Source organism: Hibiscus syriacus, unplaced genomic scaffold (genome assembly GCF_006381635.1).
Source record: "Hibiscus syriacus cultivar Baekdansim isolate YM2019G1 unplaced genomic scaffold, ASM638163v2 tig00110429_pilon, whole genome shotgun sequence".
In the NCBI taxonomy this organism is placed as follows: Eukaryota; Viridiplantae; Streptophyta; class Magnoliopsida; order Malvales; family Malvaceae; genus Hibiscus; species Hibiscus syriacus.
The window spans coordinates 5,216,409-5,239,910 of NW_024062733.1; the positions used below are offsets into that span (position 1 = coordinate 5,216,409).

Sequence of the window (23,502 nt, forward strand, 5' to 3'; positions counted from 1 at the left end):
TGCAAAACATTATGTATGTGGAAAATTATAAATATGATGCTCTAAAATGTATGCATAAGATGCATGTAACATGAATTGATTATATTTTATCTCCTGAAAAAGGTCTGATAATTTGCATTAGGATGTTGAATCCCCAAATAATACCCCAATATTTGATGTTGAATCTCCAAAGATGCCCCAAATGTTCCTCATTTCTTGCTTCAGCATTGATTCTGAGCATGAGTTTTGTGTCTAAGAGTCACATGTCATTTACAAATATCCACTCTAGAGAGACTGTCTTGTTTGAAAAAAAAATTTCTTTCTCTTTTATTTTCAAAGTTCTGAAAATATCAATAAAGAGTTTCGAAAAATGTTTAATCAAAAGTTTTGAAAATATTGTCTCTTTCATGGTTTTACAATTGAGATGAATCATAAAACTAGAGTTCATTGGATATCAAATGTTTAATTACAATGTTAATCCTTCAATAAATTATAGCTATTTGACACGTGCCAAGATCAAAGCTATCTTTGGGAAATGGTTAAGTAAGGAAAGGATAAAAAGGTCTCAGGTTATTGTGTTTGGTCAAAGGTTTGGCATTTGATGCTCAAAGGTTTGATGGGGTAGCTTGCATGCTCCTCTACTGGAAGTGTTCTCCGACTCCCAGCTTTCATAGTCACATTTGGATTGTGCGATGCCTTATCAAGGAATTTGTGTGATCGCCTCAGTTGCACAATTTTTATATTCGATTCGCCTTTTCAGGTTTTTAACTCGAATCCTTCTTTGGTTTCAAGACGTTATTCATGATTTACGTCTTGAACCCCCATTTGTTATTTTTCTCTACCATACATTAATTACATTGTTTTTTGCAAACAAAGATTAATCCTGATGGGCGGGATGAAATATGAAGATATTCTTTTTTGTTTAGAAATCCATGTATGATTAGAAGGGACTTTGAAGGCACGTAATGTAGGCCATGGTTCATGGTTATGAAAGAAAATGATAAATAGGCCCAAACAAGTGTTTCAAGGTGTTGAACCAATGATCAATTCATTCTGATGCCTTGAATCTTTCTCAAAATGTTTCTCTCTCTTGATGCTCTATGATCTTCGAGTGAAGTGATTCAGTGATTCGGGAATGATTGTGCTTGATCAATCTCATAATTTGAAGCTTGATGTACCATTTGTCTTTAGGGAATCTTTGCATGTGCTTTTTTGTCCCTTTTTCTTTTTGATTTTTGTTTTTTTTTCTTCTTTTTTGCTTCTTTTCTTTTTTGTTTTTACCCTTTTTTATTCTGATTGAATCTTGGCACTTGGCATTTGGTTCACCTTTTGGTATCTCATCTGAATCAATGTCTTCGCTCATGTGAGCATATTTCTTCCACCTTGCCCCCCAGTGTGGAGGGTGATCCTTGGTTAGTGTTGAATCAGAAGAAAAATACTACAGGCTCAAAAGGGGACACAAGAGATATATTTTTTCTCATGTTGTGAAGGGATAAAGAAAGAAAGCCGTTCATCATTTCATACATGTAAATCTTCACGAAGAGGTATCCCCAGGGGGATAGATTTTCAAGATTAATTCTATTCACTTGAAAACAGTGTAATTAATGTATGATAAAATTACTTCGAATGAATTCTTCTTATTTTTTCCCAGATGTCTCAATGTTCAGGCTCCCCGCGAGATGCCCCAAGTTGGTTCTTTAGAAGAATGCTCATGTTAAAATGAACAACTCAATGCCTTGGGTTTTAATGGTAAGAAAGGTTATTTTTGAGTCTAAAAAAGACATTGGTGTGATCTTATTGACTCAAAGAAAGGTATGAGTGTATAAAAAAGATAAAGGCAATGTTCAAGAATTTCAAAAGGAGGTAATGTCAAAATTTCATCTTTTGGTAATGACCACGAGTTGTTTTGGGAAAAGAATCAAGGTATTTTATTCTGGGGTTTGAGACAGGGTAAGAAAGGTATAATCTTTCCATATGTCAAAAATCTATAATTCTTGAAGAATTAAAAGAATCATTAATTCATTTAATATTCGAAGAACTAAAGATTAAAATTTGTTCAATTGCTCCACCTTAGAAAGCAGCATAAATTCAATCATTTAAAAGATTAAGCAAACATGAAAGATCAAAGACGTGTTCAAACAAAACAATCCTCTAAGTGCAAATGGTATATGCCATGCCCCCTTCTTGGGCAAGCGCCTTACAGTTTTCAGAGGAATGTTTGGGGCTTCTTATGTGGTAACAGCTAATAGCTTTAACATCGTAGCCCTTAGGATATGGGGATTCTTTTCTTAGATCATCCTGGCAGACTTTGTCCTACAATCAGCTGATCAGGCTCCCACTGTATTGTTTTCAGTTTTTTTCTTTTGATGTTACAATCTTGCTTCCATGTCATGTCATGTGGTTAAAACCACTTCATCGAATCCTCCATAAAGAAATTTCATGTTTATGAAAATGCTTAAAAATGAAATATAGATGCACAACATAAAATGAAAAAAATGCATGAAATGTTCGAGGTATTGATCCAGAAAAGTGCCCATTATTATAAATAATCCTTATTTCGACAAAAATGTTTTATCTTGTAAGAGACATAAAAACAATCAAAGGTACATTCGGACTAAATCCTCTAGACCCCGAACAGCTTCCAGCAGGTTGACAAGTCTTCTGTTTTCATCTGTCACTGGTTGTATGCCTTGTTGGACCACTCCAGCTTCCCTTGCCAGGCCGTGTAGATGGCGAGCTGCCTTCTGTACTTGATCCAGGAAATCTCGGATGACTGCGTCTCTGGCTTTCACCCTTTGTTGTGCTTGCTTCCAACGGAAACGCCACTACAAACCCCCATCGAAGGGCACTATCTGAAGCTCACTCGCTTGCTTTTTGAAGCTATTGTTTTACCATCTTTCTCATATTATTTCTCCAGATCAGCCATTTGGATTCTCAGGCGTTGGATTCTCAGGAGTTATCCTTGACTTTATCTTGGTACCCCTTTCTCAAGTCTTCAAGCTCAAAAAATACTCTTTTCTGCTCCCTTTCCAGTTTATCTGCTCTATCTTTCTGAGAATCGACATCTAGTTTCCATTGATAACGTTTAGCATCAAGTTCCTTAACTCTCTGTTTCAGCTCATTATTCACAGCTTCAAACTCTGCCTTGACTATTTCAAGTTCAGAAGGGACAGGCCTGAGATGTTCCTCCATGGTCCGGGTATCTTCACAGTCTGGCATCGGGATGCTATCATTCTTTCTCAACCTTCGCCACTCCATATAATCCAGAGTAAGCATATCTCTGGCAGCCACGACATCTATCCGAGATACTTTCTTCCATGACTCGACTGCCTCTTTGATCCTCTTCTTATAACTGTCACCGTGATACAAAAACTCTGATGTAGATAATCCGTATGTTGCTGGGATAACTGACGTGCCCCATACTGTCTAAGTGCCAACAATGGAGCATACCCAACTGCACCCCAAAGTCCAAGTAAGGTCATAGTGTCAGAATCCCTAAATCAGAAAAGAACGTCACTGAGGAATAAGCAGAGGGCTCTCCAAGTAATATCACGGTCCTGAAGATGAGTGAAGACCTTCATCCATTCTTCCTTCAAAGTGCCTTCATACCATTTTATAGTGATGAACTCTCCCAATGGTGAATAGGTAGTGTTGAATCGGCGGTAGACAACCCCGTTAGTCTTCCAGAAGTGGTTGTGAATCCAGACTTGAAGGAGCTGAACACATCCAATGAACCTTCCTCCACCAGTTCTTCTGCAATGATTAAGAAACCGAAAGGTCTCGGCTAAGATGGTCGGTGCTGGGTTGACTCGCCTTGGAAGTTGTTCAAATAGTTTTACTACGACTGCGTCGATGCACCCCAAGGTCTTCGAAAAGATAATCAAACCGTACAGACCCAGTGCAAAAAGATCTATAGTCTTCCATTCATCATGGTGGTTCTTCATTAGTTGCTTCATATGGATCCACTCGATTCCTTCCCCGTTACCTTTGTGTCGAAGTCGACCAGTCACCCAGTTTTCATCAACCCCTGCAATCTTAACTAGTCCGTTCTTGAAAGGCTGACTCTTGATGTGTTTAATAAATGCCCTCTCTAGTCTGATGTTTTCGTAGTGCATTAGGGTAGTATACTCTTTAATTGTGGGCACCATGTCCTCCCGGTTAAAGGTGAAACAACTATATCTCGGGTTTCAGAATTGAATTAATGCTCAGAGCAGGGGCTCATCAGTCATGACATGGAGTAAGAGGGCAATATCACCATATCGTTGGCTGAACTTCTTCTTTCTGTCATTCCCCCAACTGTCCCAAATATTTTGCAGTTCTTGGACATCATTTTGTTTCAGGCTGACAGATGCGTAACTAACAAGCTTTGACACATAATTTCCCTGAAGACTGTCTCCCTTCTCTTTCTAAGTCTTCTCGAACCATAGTCATGCCTCAGCGTTTTTAATCTCTTGTATTACATCACCTTTGTCCATTAATTCGGATTTATTTTGTGTTTAACAAACTTTTTTAAGGATCAATAACCTCTTGTTATGATGCAAATGCTAGAAAACAAACACAAACGCAAAATGATTAGTAAAATAAAATTAAAAATAAAATGACGAAAGAAAAAAAACACAAAAAAGAAAATGGTTAGAGTAAAAATATCATAGGTTTTGGAATGTGGTTTCGGGGTAGGCTCTAATTCTCCATGGTTTCTCGGTTTAGGTTCTAAAAACGATACCCGAGTTCTCCTTGCTGGTGCCCCCTTGGGCTTGCCAGACCCTTAGTCCTAAACCCATCACAGGCTTGTGTGGACTAAGTTAAACTCGAGATGACACATTCCCTTATGCTCGCACGGTGAATAAACTCACACGAAGACATAAGATATATGATTCCTGAAGGCTACTTGCTAGGCCCGCACGGTGAATAAATTCACACGAAGGCGTCGCTTTTACCCCCACTTAAGATAAATGAAAAAGATTTGAAGGCTGAAATCATGAGAAAACGATTAGTACAACTATTTACCCGAAAATATAATTAAAAGTAAATAAAAAAATGATCGAAATGTTACCTTAAAATTTAAACTTACCCTTTTCGTTAAAAAGACAACTAAAATTACCTTAGCCTGACTCACTTACCTGTCCCCAGCGGAGTCGCCAAGCTGTCGTAACCGTCTTTCGGTTGGGCTCCGAAATTGGGCTTCGACTTGAAAAATGTGGATTGGAGTCGCCACCGATCATTTATTTAAAACAAATGGGTTGATCGGATACTCTATTTCTTACCTGATCTGCGTCTTTCCAAAGATGTGTCGGGTTCGGGAGTCGGTTACGGTCAAGGAAGGATGAGCACCCTTGAACCGTCCTTTCGGTACTACGTAATTTCTAGTTGTCTTTGATTAAGAAAATTACAAGTTAAATTAAAAGGTAAAATTTGATCCGAATTACTTACCCTTAATGAGTTTACGGAAATACCCTTAAAAAATAAGATTTTAAAAGAAAATAATAATAATAAAAGAAAGTAACAAAACTAAAGAGTAAACAAAGGAAATAAATGAAACCAATAATAATAAACATAAAATAATTGGATGAAAAAAAAATGAAATTGAATAAAATAAAATAAATGAAGATAAAATATATATACAAAAAAGAATAAAAAATATAAAGTGTTTTTTAAAAAAAAAAGAAAAATAATAATAATAGCAAAGAAACTAAAAATATAATGAAAATAAATAAATAGTATAAATAAAATAATAAAAAATATATATATAAAAATATAAAATGTATGTATAATATAATAAAATACTAAATAGTAATAATAATAATAAATAAATGAAAAATAAATATACATATAATATTAACTAAAAAAATAGTAATCATAGAAATATAAAATAAAATAAAGTAAGAATATATATATATATAACGTTAGGAAAATATAGTAAAAAAAACATAGTAAATAAGTAAACATAGATAAAAAATAATAATATAATATATATAATAATAGGAAAATAATATAATATAACACAAAGAAAATGAAAAAAAAATTATAATAAATAAATAAATTATATATAATTAAATATATACATATATATATATAAATAATAAGGGTTAAATTAAAATAAAAAATGAATTAGGGGTCAAAATTAAAAGCCAATCGAAGAAAAAAACGATAAAACACGCGGATCCACACGACCCGTTTATAAAAATCCGAATAGTTTTTCAAAAACACAAGCCTCAGGGACTAGATCTACAAAAATAGATCTCGAATACGCCCCCGTTCATCGGCCAAAAACACTTCTCTCAGTTTTCTTTTGAAATCAAAACACAACAAGGGTAAGGAAAAATAACATGCGAAGGTATGAACTTTACCTTTCAAAATATAAATGCTTCGAAAAATGGCTACGAGTTGCTTGTAATTTTTTGCTTGGTATTTCGTATATCCTCCTCCGAATGTGTTACAATAGTGAGTTACAATGACTATTTATAATGCTTGTGGATCCTATCTTTAGGAGTTTAAATAATAGTAGAACTCCATCATATTTTTAGGAGTTTGAATCCTAGCAAAATTCTATCCTATTTTTAGGAGTTTGAATCCTAGTAGGACGAAAAAGTGTGTTGACACTTTACTATCTTTGTTTTGTGTTTTTGCTTGTGAACTTGGCTGCTCGATAATGGTTGTTTTGTGTTACATCGACTCGTGTGTTGGTTGCGTTTTCTGTGTTGGGTGTTTGGTTTACTGTTGATGTCGTTGATTATGATACTGTGTTGTTTTGGGTTTGTGGCCTTTTGGGTCTCACTGTTTTGCTTGCTATTCTGGTGGGTTTCGTGTTCTATCGATGATGTTCCCACCGGGGGCTTTTATAGCCCCGATGTGGTTATTGTTGGCCCCATAATGAGGGGGTTTTCTGATTTCCCCGTGCATGTGTGACCGGTCATCCCGGGATGGGTCAGTCCTGGGATAATGACCGACCGTTTCGCTCATGACCCTTTGACTCCCTCCTGTGCGGTGCCTGTGACAAACATTTATTAGGATTTTGCAAACCCTAAACTACACTAGGCTAGGTCAAGCCCAAACTCAATGCTGGACCCGAAACTTGAACTTGGACCGAAAAAAGGGAAAAAAGAAAAGAAAAGAATAACAAATAACAAATAAATAAATAAATAAAGAAAAATATTTTTTTAAAACTATATTTTATAAATGATTTTTTTAAAATGTTTTTTCAAAACCATATACTATAATATATTTTCCAAAAAATATTTTAAAATTATATATTATATATATTTTCCAAAATGTTTTAAAAATTATATATTATACAAATTTTCAAAAATATTTTTAAAAAACTATACAATATATATATTTTCAAAAATGTTTTAAAAAACTATATAATATATATTTTCAAAATGTTTTTTTTAAACTATATAATATATAAATGTTTTCAAAACTATATAATATATAAATTTTCAAAATGATTTTAAAAATTATATATTATATATATTTTCAAAATGTTTTAAAAACGTATTTTCAAAATGTTTTAAAAACGTATTTTCAAAAACCATTTACAAACTATATGTATATATATATATATATATATATATATATATATATATATATATATATATATATACGAACGAAAATGAGTGTTTACAATATGTAATTGAAGTATTTTGGAATTTGAGGTTTAAAATGTAATTGATAGTTGTATTGCAAGTTTTAAAAGTTGGGGGACCTAAATGCAAGCTCATGAAAAGTTTAGTGACCATTTATATAATTTATCCTAACGGCGGTGAAAAGACCGTTACGTCGGGACCATATTACAAATGAACTAAATATTTGATGACTGTATTATAAGGTTTAAAAGTTGGAGAACTTAAATGCAAGTATCTGAAAAGTTCATTGACCATTTATATACTTTACCCTAAAAATATAGAAACCTCTTCTTTCTTGTTTGCCTTCAATTTTTTCTTCCTCCTTTTAAATTCCCAAAAGCAAAATCAGCGGCCGCCGACTGCGACTTCGACTCGCCTAGATCGACGATGAATCGAAACAAGGCACAACGGCGAGTCCGAGTTGACGAATCGCAGCCCCCAAAGTACTACAACGATGAAGAACAACAAGAAGAAAACGGGATGCGATTGAGACCGTCGGATAGCAATGTGACGGAAGATCAGGAGCCGTTCATGGGAATCAAAGTCAGAAGAAAAGCATCCCTCCGTAGAGAATTCAGAGGGGATTACTTGGATGTCCCCTCCCGCTCCTTCTTAATGAAGATCTTGCAAAAACAAGGTCACCTTTTCCCACCCATTTCCTTCAATTATTATTTTCGATTTTATAAGAACATTTGAATATGATACGGAAGGTCTTACATCCTTGTATTGTCTATAGTTTGTATGAACTGAGAATCACAGTAAAAAAAGAATTGTCTTTTGTTTTTTCTTTTTGGTAATGACAAATGATAACTAGATTTGGGTTCTTTTTCGTTTTTATTTTGGGTAATTACATCTGCAGGTGACAAGCAAGTTCTATTTGCTGATAAAGTTTTGAAGTTCACTTCATCGGGGAAGATGAAACGGCGGATTCTTATGATCACCGATTTTGCAATTTACATTGTTGACCCTGACAGTGGCTCCCTTAAACGGCGTATAGCTTTAGCAGCTGTTGATAAGATGTGTTTGAGTGAATTAAGCGATAATTTCTTCGCAATTATCATCCCAACAGAGTATGATTTACTTATGGCTAGTACCCGCAAAACCGAAATTGTAACTGTCTTGGTTGATGCTACCAAAAGTGCTTCTGAATATGAACTTGAGGTGGTCTTTTCCAATAGGTAATTATACGTTTTTTCAACTGCCAGTATTTCGACCATATAGTATGTTTCTTTGCTTTGAACAAGTTGTTTCGTGTTCAGCCAGTTTGTTGGCATCCTTTAATTACATTTTACCAACAATCTTAGCCAACAATGTAAGTTTATTCTTTAGAGCTTTTACAGAAAGCTTTAGATATCTGGTACATATTTGCTTTTGTAGATGACATTTCTAGGACTTTAACCTAAATATGTTCAACATCAGGTTTCTCATTGGAGAATATATGTGTTAGTTTAGTTGCTAAGAATCTTTTGTTTTCTTTCAATTCTATCATTTTACACTTTAATTTGTTAATTTTTCCCTTGATTTGTTAAACATTTATGATGCTGTTAATCTACTTAATCTTTGCTTATTTGGATCTTCTTTTGTTAGGTTTGAATATAATGCTTCAGCTGATGATGTTAAAGAAGTTCAGTTTGAGGGAGCTGAAGGTAAGTGATACTATGCACATTACAAATGTTCTTACATGTGTTTTATTTGTTACTGAAACGAGGATTATTTCTGCAAATTTTCAGGGGGTGTTAGAACAAAAATTGTGAAGAAGTAACTGAGTTGCAAATATGTATTTTCCTTGAGTGAGATCTTGTGGTGAAATGCAGTCCAAAATGCACAAAATATAAGATTCATTGGTTTATGTGTGAGGTTCTGCTTCTCTTCGAGGCCACTACCAGAAAGACACGTTTATCTTTTTCTCTTACTGATCAATGTGTTTTACTGTCTGCAATTCATATTTAGAAAAGGGTATTGTATAAAATTCTTTCAACTTTTGGTTCCCCGTGGATTGGGATTTGATATCTCTACTTATGGTAGAAATTGTCAAAATAGAACATGTCTGTGTGTAACTTTAATGGAGTATTTACTGTCTGCAATTCATATTTAGAAAAGGGTATTGTATAAAATTCTTTCAACTTTTGGTTACCCGTGGATTGGGATTTGATATCTCTACTTATGGTAGAAATTGTCAAAATAGAACATCTGTGTATAACTTTAATGGAGTATATCATCCTAGCTTTATTTTTCCCCGAATAGTCTGGGGTAATTATACGGTAGTATCTGTTTAAAATCATTCTTAGTTATTGAATATGTAAACACACCCTTCAGACGTAGTTGTTTGAATTCGGGACCTCTAAGGATAACAATATTTTCTTTATCCATTGAGGTCGTTTAATAGGTTATATTATATTATCTTTATGTTCTGAATCGCCGGGAATTGTTTTGGCTCGATGCTTTGTTTGGAACTGAGAAAAAATTGTATCATGTGCTGCCAATGTTTGTATGAAAAAAGGGATTTATCATATTCAACCATTAATTCCCTGCTGTTTGAATGATACAATAGCGATCATCATACCTATATCAGGGTAGCTAAAGCTAAACTAATCTTGCTATCATATTTTATATTGAACTATGGGGTAAAACAACTTAATTTGTCCAGTACCATTTTGGGTTGAGTTCTAAATTTTATAGAACTGATGATGGAACAGATGAAGACAACGATTTCGGCTGAGGATTCTGGTTTAGTTTCAGAGGGTGGATGGTTCGAAGTTGAGGTTTCTGGTTTAGTTTTAGAGGATGGTTGGTTCCCCATGCTTGCCCGCCAAATTCCCTTTATCATTTTCACTACATCGGACATTTTCGGTCTCTGCTCCGGCATTCTCACGACACAACTCAACCCACTTTGTAGCATCTCCACCATTTCCTCCTTGATATTTGGATACCGCAAAAGTTCTACATCGGAAACTTCTGCAGTCCACTCTTCTCTAACCAGAGAATCCACCCACCTCACCAGGTGAACGATCTCCTCACCACTGGTGGCATGTATCGGTTATTTTTCATTTAAGAGCTCAAGTAACACGATCCCTTACCTGTATGCATCAGATGCTTGAGTTGCTTTCCTGGTGTCTGTTTCTTCTGGTGCACGATAACCTGCGACTTGCATTGCAGGTGGAGGCATTGGACTCATAATTGCTGCCAAACCGATATCTGAGACGCAACCAAACCCTTAAGAGTTCAGGAAAATGTTGGAAGTGTCATAACGTTTCCCTGGGGGATCCGTTAGACTTAAAAAATTTGTTTTGGGGAAAGACGATAAAATATGATTTGAAAAACGGTTTGATTTGGAGTCGCCACCAACCATTAAGTTAGGTAGGTTGGAAATCTTAAACGTCGAAAAAAATAGTCTGCGTTTTACCAAAGATTCGTTTTTAAGAGTTCGGGAGTTGGTTACGTGTGGGGAAGGGTTAGAACCCCCACAACACCCAAATTTTGGTACCTAAACAATTATAGGTTGTTTAAATATTAGGAATTGCAAACTCAAAAATATATTTAAGTTACGATCCTGTTATTTATTCAAATTTATTCAAAAAGTGTTAATTTAGGGATAACTAATGATCTTTTGTGTGAACAATCTTCAAGAATGCACTTCCTTTGCAGCTAGGAGACTTTCCCATAGATTACCCTCACAAAAACGTCATTTTGCAAATTTCGCAAAGATAAAATAAAAGTAAAAAATAGTTGAAAATATTCAAAATAAATAAACGTGTAACAAAGAGAATTTATCGAATAAAAAATAAACATTTATGCAAAAAATCATCGTAAAAACGCCTTCCCTTATAGTTGGGAGATGACTTCGTAGATTTCCCTCACAATGAAATTTCCCATTTTACATATAATTACAAAATATGTAAAACAAATACATATGTAAAAGAATCAAATAATAAAAAAGAAATATTACATATTAAATTACAAATAATGAAAACAATAAATAATCGTATTATATTTAAAAGGACCAAAATAGCAAAAAAGGAAACCTAAGGGACTGAAATAGCAAAAATAGAAATTGAAGGGACTAAAATCACAAAAATAGAATCTTAAAGGACTAAAAAAGAAAAAGAAAAATTTAAAGGAATAAAATGAAAAAATCGAAAACTTAAAGGGCTATAACAATAAAAATTGAAAGTTAAGGGTCTAAATAATAAAAATAGAAAATTAAAGGAATAAAATAGAAAAAATAGAAACTTAAAGGGCTAAAATAGTAATTACAAAGTAAACCAGGGCCTAAATAAAAAATATTAAATAATACAGGTATTAGAAAAAAATAACCCATAAATAAAGCTTAGGACTAAAATGAACTAGACAGGAACATAAAGGACCCAATGAGCAATAAACCCAAAACACATAGGCATTAAAGATGGTGACTAGAATGAACTCGGGGCAAAACATATGCTTTAAAACATAAAACACACGATTTTACACATTCATAAATATTCAGGACTATAAAATATTACGCAATTAAAGGTCCAAAATCTAAATATGAACAAAGATTATAGCTAAAATATAATGACTGAAATAAAACGTAAAATAAAAGAAGGAACCAGAATGGAATGATGAAACTTTCATTAAGTGGCCAAAATGCAAATTTTACAAAGTTGAAACCCTCACTGTGTGATTAACCCATGCGCTAAACGCATGGCTTCTTATCTACACGACGTCGTTTCATGTTATATATATATGTAACAAAGCCATGCCAAAATATGCCATCCCCTTTATTTCCTTCAGTTTCATCCAAGCCATAAGAGAGAGAGAGAGAACCATACTCTCTCGTTCTCTCTTCACTCCTACGCCGTGAAGAGATTCTAAGAGATTCTAAGAGCCTCAGCCGTTGTTATCGGCGTCGATGACATAGGAAAAATGGACCGAGACTACCCTCTGGCTTTCCTCTTTCTTTTTTATTTGAAGCCCAACCCTTCACTACCCAGAAAAACCCGAGACCTCTTTTAAACCCTAAATCCAAGAAAAAAGAATACTTTACCTTTGGTTTGGGGTTCTTCAAGCTCTAGTGATGTTGCTAAGGGACAGATCTACAAGGTATGTTTCAGTGATTTCATTTTCTCTTCTTTTATTTCCCTGATTTTTTCTTTTGTTCGAATTCTTTTTCTTTTTGATCCGGTTTTCTCTCTTTTTCCTTATCTGCTCTCTTAGTTTTTTCCTTTCTATTTGTTTTTCTTCTCGAAAACTCTCTCTGTTGTCCCCACCGAATAGTTTATCCTTTTGTTTTATGGTATGCTATTTTAGTTGCTGGAATCATTAGATCTAGAAATAGGATATGAATTAAATCATTAGATCTAGAAATATGATATGAAATATTATTTAGGGTTATGCTAATTTTGTCTTACAGATGCTACTGCTGGAACGGCGACGGTAGAAGCAACAGGCGGTGATAGTAGCTATCTAGGATTAGGGTTTTAAAAACCCTAATTAGGTCAGGTTAGATCTACTAAGGAGGGTCTGGTTCGGGTCGATTCTTGGACACATGTCTGGATTTGGGTTTGGGTAGACTATTGAGCAGGGTTTGGGCTTGAACTTGTAAACGGGTTGGGCTTCTGGGGTTTATATATATTGGGCTGCTGGATTGTATTAGGCTATGGGATTGGGCTCCGAATCAAGACTGCAAAATTTGTAAACAATATAATTAATAATAATAATAACATTATAATAAAATAATATTTTTTTGTAGACCCGAACAAAAACGAGTGTCTACAGCTGTCCCTTTTTGCACATTCTTGTGTTAACAAGAATAGGGCAAAGACGAAAAAGACAACCAGTTTTTGTCTGGTTCTTTTTTTTTTGGGTTTTGAGATTTGATGTGTTTGTTGGTGGGGATGACACTGCTCATACGCGATAAAGAGGTCTGGTCATCTAAAGGTGACAAGGCTCCTACATGATGAGGATATCTGGTTAGGGATGATACGGCTCATACGTGCTGAAGAGTTCTGGCCATCTTTAGGAAGGGTGATAACACTATTCCTATGCGATGAGGACGACTGGTTATCTAGGGGTGACACAGCTCTTACGTGATGAGGAGGTCTGGTCGATGGATGACACGGTTCCTACGTGATGAGGTCGGCATACCATCTTTAGGAATGATAACTCGGTTCCTACATGATGAGGATGACTGGTTATCAGGGGTGACATGACTCCTATGTAATAAGGAGGTCTGGTTGGGGGATGACATGGTTCTTATGCGATGAGGACGACAAACCATCTTTAAGGAGAATGATTTCAAGGGAAACCGACTCAAATATGATTTTGTTTTAAGAGAAACTGTCTCAAGAAAGAAAAAATTCGTTTAAAGGGAAATGACTCAAAGATGGTTTTGTTTCAAGAGAAACATACTCAAAGATAAAATTCATTTCAAGGGAAATAACTTAAAGATGATTTGTTGTTTCATGAGAAGAGGTCTCAAGGAAAATAAGATTTGTTTCAAGAGAAAAAATCTCAAAGATAGTAAATTTTGTTTCCAGCGAAACAATTTCAGAATTTATGTTTAAAAGGGAAACTGTCTCAAGCGAGACGAATCAGTTTTGAAAATCTCCAATAATTTTAATTTTGTTTCAAATGAATCACATTTAAATTTATGTCTCAGAGAAAAAATGTCTCAAGCGAGACGAATTTTTTTTGAGAGAAATTGTCTCAAGCGAGATAAAATTTATTTTTAAGATTTTCAAAATTTGTGGAAAAATATCTCAAACGAGACAGAATTTGTTTTTAAGAGAAAGTTGTCTCAAGCGATGCAAAATTTATTTTTAAGAAGACTGTCTCTAGCGAGACGACACTTTGTTTTTTTAAGAAGATAATCTCAAGAGCTCATAGTGTATCTACTGATTCCTGCATGTTGAGGAAACGTCTTTAGAAGATCTGATTGTTGACTTCAGGAAGTCAAATCTGTGGATAGCATTATTCTTTCAGGTTGAAGACATCTGGTTATTTCCGACCTCTTATTTCCTGAAAAATCAAAATGATGTATTTATGATTTCCTAATCTTTGATGTTATGATGTCATGATGAAGTTTTTATTTGAGGTGTTTAATTTGATAAATTATTGAGTTTTTCCTTAAGAGAGGAGAAAAATGTCTTTGATGCACATGATAATGAATGAAAATATGCAAAATTCATGTGTCATGTATGTATGTGTTGATGTATGTTTTCTCGATCTAGAAATAGAATGGTTGCGAGAGCAGTCTTCACTCTATCATTGATTCAGTTTGTCTTCATTTCCACCAGGGTGTACTCTTACAAACCTCAACCTAAGACAATTCATTTTCTTTGCCCCATTAAATTTTTCCCCAAAACTTAACTTCTCTTGCTCCAGCTTCGATCTTGAGCTTCGGAGAGATATTCGTTGAATTTCAAGATATGCCTCCAGAGAGATTATCTTGTTTGGAAATGTTTTTCTTCTTTTGAAAACATCTTGACGAAGAAATATTATGTGAATTTTCATTTTCAAATGAACTAAAATAATTCCCCTTCTTCGGCCTCACAATTGGAGAAAATCACAAAAATATGAATTCATTGAATATAAAAAAACAACTGCTCTTTTAATCTTTGATAGCTGCAAATCTTTGACAAATATAAAGATTGAAAGGTTGGTTTTGAGGTTGGCTACCTAAACTCTAAGGTTTATTTCATCGATTCAGTCATCGTGAAGGTCATGGCATACCCCTCTTTCTTGGTTTGACATTTTGATCGGAGGCGAACAAAATGACACAACTAGCATAGTCAATTACTGGACTCTTTAGAACACTTTTGTTTCAGTTCTCTGAAATCTTCTATTTGTTCAAGCTTCATAGACTACTCTAGTCAAGGTAGTGCAAAAATATCGGTCTAAAATGAGATTTCTGAGTGCTCTTGTGAAGTCGACTATAACAGGTGTTCCTCAACTCCCTTAGTCCATATTCACCGAAACTCCTTATTTTAGTAAATTTGATTTTAATTTGCCATTGTTTGGCTAGCTGAATTCAACTTTATTGTACATATATCTTATAAATGCCTTTGTTTGGCTAGCTGAAGGATTCATATCATCACAAAGTCTTCGATTTGACAATCACAGTGGAGCAAACATAGAATTACCAAGTACCCGATCAATGTCATGGTTTGAATTTAATCTATTCATAAAGCCAGGGCTTTCGAGTTTCCTCTATAACCAATTTCTTTAGTGGAATATCTCAGCTTTATTGTATATATATATATATATATATATATATATATATATATATATATATATATATATATATATATATATGTATATATATATATATATATATATATATATATATATATATATATATATGTATATATATATATATATATATATATATATATATATATATATATATATATATATATTTCTGGGTATACAGATTCAATTTCTTAAGCTCGCTGAGGAAAACCTGTTATAGTCCCGGTGTTTGTTAACGATAAAAAAATCTCATCATTAGAGTTCAATTCCTAAGCAACTGACCTAAACTAGATTCATCTACTTGACCATTTCATCTAAGAAGATTATGATCATCATTGAACGTTATCAACATAAGTGAAACCAATTAGTTTTGCAATTTCATGTGCTAGTTGCCCCATTTTGTCTGTTCCTAACACATACCTAAATGCCAAACCCTTTGATTGACTCTTCATGTGAAGAGAAAACTAGCTCGGTCCCTACAAGAGAATGATATATATTTTGGTGTATCTATAGAGTAGGATCAAGGGGTTCTTGTTTTGCAGGGTTCAATCTTGTCATTTGTCCAAGATTTACAACCTCAATTATTAAATTTTTTTAATTAAAAGGATATTCAAAGAATTCAAAATTAAAATTTGCTCATTGTTCATTTCCTAAGAATGAAGCATTTTATTGAAAACGTTCAAATGTCAAGTGACTTACAAACATTTACACATAGATAAAAAAACAAGTTCAAACAAGATGACATGCATGAGAATGCAACAAAATCTCCTGATAGATGCCCCAGTCGGCTCTTGATCAGAATGCCCCCATTACACATTGAACGTCAATGCCCTTGAATCGATCAGATCTTGGACCTTGCGCTTCAATTTTCTAGAATTCTCAGTGGTATGCCTTGAGCTCCCAATATGATAGCTGCATATGGCGTTAACATCATGGTCTTCAGGATATGGGGTCTCTCTTGGTTTAGATTAAATGGAAGTCACAAGGTTCTTCTCAACTAGCGTTGGGAGCAATTCCTCATATGTCATTGGGATTGGATTGATGCGACGGAACACCTTATGAGGCTTGGTCCCCAGATTAGCTAGGTAAGATCCCACGATGTTGACCTCTTCCTCAATATTAGTACTACTAGTGCCTCCTATCTGGCCATTCTTGAAAGCTCTTTCGATCATTTCTCCACACATGACAATGTCAGAGAAACTCTTCGTGGAAGCTCCAACCATGTAGTTGATATACGGAGATTTTAATATGTCAATGAATAGAGTGATGAACTCTCTTTCAGTCATTGGTGGATGTACTTGAGATATGACATCCCTCCATCATTGTGCGTACTATCGAAAGCTCTTAGAAAGATTCGGGGCCAAATCAATCATGTGCTTGTATTGACCTAAAAAGGCACGAGCCAAATCTTTCTAAGAGCGGATTTGAGCACGACTCAATTGATTGTACAATCTTGAAGCGGGTCTAATCATATTATCTTGAAAACAGTGGACCATCATATGATCATTATTGGTGTATCCAGTCATCCTTCGAATAAACATCGTGAGATGTGCATTGGGGCAACTAGTTCTATTGTACTTCTCAAAGTAAGACATCTTAAATTTGAGTGGGAGCACCAAGTCGGGAAATAAGACTAGTTCTCTTGCATCCATCTCATTGTGAGAGCTTTGTTCTCTCATTCTCTAGAATGTCTCTCTGCACCATTGTTTCAAATTCTCTGGGATCTCATTGTTGGTTCCTTTCATCTTATCGGGATTTGACCTGTTGTGATCAGTAGAATGATACCAAGGACATAACACAGTTGCTCGATTTTTAGTGGTAGAGCAACTTGCTGGGTGGCTTGGAATCTTGTAGGGCACAATGAATATTTGTGGATTAGCGTGTGCCATCACACATTTAGAGGCTTCTTTGGTCGAAGAAATGTTCTCTTTGCCTCTTTCCTGGTTAAGCCCAACCAATTTTCGACCATTTGGTCAACTAGGTCTTTTTGGTGTTGCAAGTTACGATCCATGGTGGCCTTTTGTGCCTGCTCCAATTTATCATCCCATTCTGCTTGTATCTTCTGCAAACTCTCTTCTAGCTCTTTCTTCAGCTTATCAAATTTGGCTTCCATTCTCATTACTGTGTGAACGAAGTTGCACAATTAGAAGCACTTCCTCATAGTCCTCCACAAGATAACCCCATGATTCCATGACACACGTAAAACTGCCTCAATGAATGCCATGCAGAATGCGAATATGCAAATGCAGATGTTAAAAATGTGAAAATGTTTAAATAAATGCAATGCAGAATGTAAATGCAAAAGATATCGATTTCCAAAATTAATCATTCTTAGAAAGAGTTCCATTTGTCCTAAAGAGTTTTCATCTTTACAAGAGAGATCCATAGACGAATGCGGTTTGTGATACATAATCCCCAGGCAAAATACCAAGCTCGGATCGCCGAATTACGATCTTTCTTGTTATGAAAACTCTTTTCCATTTTAATGATCGCTCTTCTACTATGATGATTACTTGGTTAATCAACACCTTTCTTTTATTTATGATGATCATGCAATGCCAACAATAATAATAATAATAAAAAAATCAAACATAGAAAATGTGTCAGTTTAAAAGAATTCAAATATCAAGCAAGTATCAAGAAAATAAAATAATGCAGGTAAAGAGAAGAGGTTTAGAGTTATTTCTCCTTTGAGTACACTTATTTTGGGGACTTATTGACGAACAGAGGTTCGACATGAATTTAACGGGGTGGGTTACTATGGCTTACTATATGCATAGTTTCGGCACTATAAGGAAAAGGGTACTCGAATTGCCCTTGTTGGTGCCTCTTTAGGCTGCCAAACCCTCAATCTAAGCCCATTAAAGGCTCGTGCGGATCGAGTTCAATTCAAGAGGATATATTCCTTTATGTCCATGCGGAGAAACAATTTATCTCACGTAGACATAAGGTATATGAACCCCAAAGATTACTAGCTAAAACCCATGCGGAGAAACAAATTGTCTTACGCAGGCTAAGCTTTCACCTCAACTTAAAAGGGACAAAGCTCGTAAGTGAACTTATGATATGAAAATGTACGTGTTGTGTGTGAGGAGAAACTCACAAACCTTTAAAACACGATAAAAACAAAACTCTCACAATTTCCAAAAATCTGTTTGAATATGAAAATCACTTAAATAAAAAGTCAATTAGTTAAAAACAAAATGATACATAATATGTTGAAATTAAAAATAAATAAAAGGATCATAAATTAAAAACAAATTAAGTTTGTAATTCCCAAGTACAAAACAACATATAATCGTTCATGGCCTGACTCTCGAACTCCCCAGCGGAGTCGCCAAGCTGTCATAATGTTTCCCCGGGGATCTGTTAGACAAAAAAAATTGTTTTGGGGAAAGATAATAAAATATGATTTGGAAAATGGTTTGATTTGGAGTCGCCACCAACAATTAAGTTAGGTAGGTTGGAAACCTTAAACACCAAAAAAATAGCCTACGTTTTACCAAAGATTCGTTTTTAAGAGTTCGGGAGTCAGTTACGTATGGGGAAGGGTTAGTACCCCCACAATACCCAAATTTTGGTAACTAAACGATTATAGGTTGTTTAAATACTAGGAATTACAAACTCGAAAATATATTTAAGTTACGATCCTGTTATTTATTCGAATTTATTCAAAAAGTGTTAATTTACTGATAACTAATGATCTTTTGTGTGAACAATCTTCAGGAATGCACTTCTTTTACAGCTAGGAGACTTTCCCATAGATTACCCTAAAAAAACGTCATTTCACAAATTTCGCAAAGATAAAATAAAATAAAAAAAGTGAAATAGTTGAAAATAATCAAAATAAATAAATGTGTAACAAAGAGAATTTATCGAATACAAAATAAACATTTATGCGAAAAAATCATCGTAAATACACCTTCCCTTGTAGTTGGGAGATGACTTCATAGATTTCACTCACAATGAAATTTCCTATTTTACATATAATTACAAAATATGTAAAACAAATACATATGTAAAAGAATCAAATCATAACAAAGAAATATTAAATATTAAATTAAAAATAATGAAAATAATAAATAATCGTATTATATTTAAAAGGACCAAAATAGCAAAAAAGGAAACTTAAGGGACTGAAATAGAAAAAATAGATATTGAAGGGATGAAAATCACAAAAATAGAATCTTAAAGGACTAACACAACAAAACCAAAATTTAAAGGAATAAAATGAAAAAACGAAAACTTAAAGGGTTATAACAGTAAAAACCGAAAGTTAAAGGTCTAAATAGCAAAAATAGAAACTTAAAGGAATAAAATAGAAAAAATAGAAACTTAAAGGGCTAGAAAAGTAATTACAAAATAAACCAAGGCCCAAATCGCAAATGTTAAATAATACATGTATTAGAAAAAAATAACCTATAAATAAAGCTTAGAACTAAAATGAACTAGACAGTAACATAAAGGACCCAAATAGCAATAAACCCAAAACACATAGGCATTAAAGATGGTGACTAGAATGAACTCGGGGCAAAACATATGCTTTAAAACATAAACACTCTATTTTACACATTCATAAATATTCAGGACTACAATCGAATATTTCGCAATTAAAGGTCCAAAATCTAAATATCAACAAAGATTATAGCTAAAATATAAGGACTAAAATAAAACGTAAAATAAAAGAAGAAACCAGAATGGAATGATGAAACTTTCATTAAGTGGCCAAAATGCTAATGTTACAAAGTTGAAACCCTCACTGCGTGATTAACCCATGAGCTAAACGCATGGCTTCTGATTTACACGACTTCGTTTCACATTATATATATATATATATAACAAACCCAGGCCAAAATAGGCCATCCCCTTCATTTTCTTAGGTTTCATCCAAGCCAGAAGAGATAGAGAACCAGACTCTCTTGTTCTCTCTTCACTCCTCCGCCGTGAGGAGATTCTAAGAGCCTCGGCCTCCGGGTTGACGGCGATGACATAAGAAAAATGGTCGAGACTACCCTCTGGCTTTCTCTTTTTTTTTATTTCGAAGACCAACCCTTTAATACCCAGAAAAACCCGAGACCCCCTTTAAACCCTAGATCCAAGAAAATGGAATGCTTTACCTTTGGTTTGGGGTTCTTCAAGCTCTAATAATGTTGCTAAGGGACAAATCTACAAGGTATATTTCTGTGATTTCGTTTTCTCTCTTCTTTTTTTCCTTGATTTTTTCTTTGGTTCAAATTCTTTTTCTTTTTGATATGGTTTTCTCTCTTTTTTTCCTTATCTACTCTCTCAGTCTTTTTCATTTTTATTTGTTTTTCTTCCCGAAAACTCTCTCTGTTGTCCCCACCGAATAGTTTATCCCTTTGTTTTATGGTATACTATTTTGGTTGCTGGAATCATTAGATCTAGAAATAGGATATGAATTATGATTTGGGGTTTTATTGATTTTGTCTGACAGATGATACTGCTGGAACGGCGACGACAGAAGCAACAAGCGGCGACAATAGCTATCTAGGATTAGGGTTTTAGAAACCCTAATTGGGTCGGGTCGGATCTATTGAGCAGGGTCTGGTTCGAGTCGAATCTTGGACACGGGTCTGGATTCGGGTTTGGGTGGACTATTGAACAGGGTCTGGGCTTGAACTTATAAACTGGTCGAGCTTCTGGGGTTTATATATGTTGGGGTGCTGGGTTGTATTGGGCTCTAGGATTGGGCTCCAGATCAAGGCTGCAAAATTTGTAAACAATATAGTTGATAATAATAATAATAATAATAACATAATAATAAAATATATTTTTTGTAGACCCAGACAAAAATGGGTGTCTAGAGGAAGCTTTTATGTTTCCATGGACAAGTTTTCCATTGCTTTGTGCGTGAATATAAGCAATGCCTTTTACAACACCAATGGCAATTCGGAGTCTAGTTTCCCAGTCCAGAGGTCTCCGACCTTCACCTGTTTTACCTGAAATTTCGATGAGTTATCAGATAGGGTAAGTCTTATGTTATTGAACCATGATTCCAAAGCATGCAAAATAGATAATTCAGAAAGATTCAAGTAGAGCTGAGCTGAAGATAGAGATTAAGCACATCAAACTCACCATGTAGCAAAGCAGAGGCACTTCCCCGGTCGTAGTAATCATGAACCACAAGCTTCTCATCCTTCGAAAAATAAAATGCTGTAACCCCGGACGCATTTACATGTCTGATACTCCCCATGGCCTCCATCTATTGCTTGAACTCATGTTTTTCGGAAGTTATCTCCTTCAGCCTCTTTACTGCAACTGTTGTAGCGTCCTCTAAGTCTACTTTGTATGTTACTCCAAATGTACCCTTCCCAAGCACCTCAGCAGAAGCTCTCAACAAGTCCTCCAAGTCAAATGCTAGATTACAATCCTCAAAGAAGACAAGTCTGCTGTTCTTATCATGATTCTCAGAATCCTTTTTCTTCGAAGAGACTTCTTTCTTTTGAGATTGTGTGGCAAATTCTTGTTCCTTTTGCTTTGTTGAGTGACAACAGATCACTAAAAGGGAAGCTAGCACAAACAGCACTACGGAACCACCAATTATGATCCCCCAAGAGTAAAGGCTCAGCCAGTATTTTGGCTTTCTTGGAAGACTGATGAGCATTGGGTGGCTGGCTTGGAAGAGCAGGAGGATGAAGGGCATTTTCCGATGAAAGATTATTACCAGAAAAGGCCCAACATGGAAATCTTTCAAGGGACTTAGGAACAATTCCTGTAAGATTGTTGTTGGCTAAATCAAACTGTTGCAAACTAGGTGAGCCAACTTTGAAACCGAAGGAGGAATGCTTCCATTGAAGCTATTGTACGAAAGATCAACGATTGTAAGATTATTCCAAACCGAGAAATCAGGCAATGTGGCAGAGAACTTGTTGAACTGAAGATAAAGAGTGGTCAAGTTCTTGAGTTGAGCAACATCAGAAGGGAATGAACCTGAAATCCCATTGGATCGAAGACTGATAATCTCGACAGCCAATATATGACTGACAGTGTTGGCCGGAATAGGGCCACGAAGTCTGACCCCAGGCAAACGCAGGGCGATAATACTGGAATGATCACTGTTGCAGGTCACCCCTATCCAATTGTTGCATACAGAAGTTTCCTTGCTCCAGTTGAGAGGTTGTGAATGGTGAATACCTTGAAGGAAATCTAGCAGTGCTTGTTTAACTGGTTCAGCTATGATGAATGGGGAAATAGCCACCAGCAAGAAGATGACAAAGTGTTTCCTTTTCTTGTCCATTTTCTCCAGCAGCCTCAAAATACCAACAATTCAACCAGAGAAAAAGAGGGTTTCTTTGAACTTTTCTGCAGATTATGGCCACATCTGCAATGACCAAACAAATTAAGCTGAATTTCTATAAAAGATATGGACTTAAATGAGTTGAGTATAGCTGAATGTTGTCAAAAGCTGCAAGTTTAGGTGCGTTAGGTTCTGTCCTGCTGTTGTCTCTTTTTCCATTTTTCTCTGTTTGGTTACCGAGAAAAAAAATCATAGAAACATAACAAGAAAGGAATCTGCAATCCAATTTAGCATATCTAATGATATATAATTAAGACCCAGATTAGGCAACTCATTGATTCAGTCGAAGTCTCCATATTTTCAAGCTGCAAAATTCACTACGAATGATGAAATATTACCAGCACTAAAACT

General features: G+C 34.9%; 1 protein-coding gene and 1 pseudogene across 1 annotated transcript; one reads left to right on the forward strand and one right to left on the reverse strand.

Annotated features, from left to right (window-relative positions):
- Window positions 1-7,927: 7,927 nt before the first annotated feature.
- On the forward strand, window positions 7,928-9,698 carry LOC120124866 (myosin IB heavy chain-like). Its single transcript, XM_039143435.1, has 4 exons — window positions 7,928-8,241; window positions 8,464-8,782; window positions 9,192-9,250; window positions 9,335-9,698. Exons 1-4 carry the CDS (start codon window positions 7,992-7,994, stop codon window positions 9,364-9,366), a joined length of 660 nt encoding a protein of 219 aa, XP_038999366.1. The 5' UTR covers window positions 7,928-7,991; the 3' UTR covers window positions 9,367-9,698.
- A 523-nt stretch (window positions 9,699-10,221) lies between these two features.
- Window positions 10,222-23,185, reverse strand: LOC120124991 (annotated as a pseudogene).
- Between the last annotated feature and the right edge of the window lie 317 nt (window positions 23,186-23,502).

Excerpts from the sequence above, each read along its gene's own strand:
- LOC120124866 (XM_039143435.1), top strand. The coding sequence starts at position 7,992 with ATGAATCGAAACAAGGCACAACGGCGAGTCCGAGTTGACGAATCGCAG. Across the intron at positions 8,242-8,463 it reads GAAGATCTTGCAAAAACAAG|GTGACAAGCAAGTTCTATTT; the intron begins GTCACCTTTTCC and ends TTACATCTGCAG. Across the intron at positions 8,783-9,191 it reads GAGGTGGTCTTTTCCAATAG|GTTTGAATATAATGCTTCAG; the intron begins GTAATTATACGT and ends TTCTTTTGTTAG.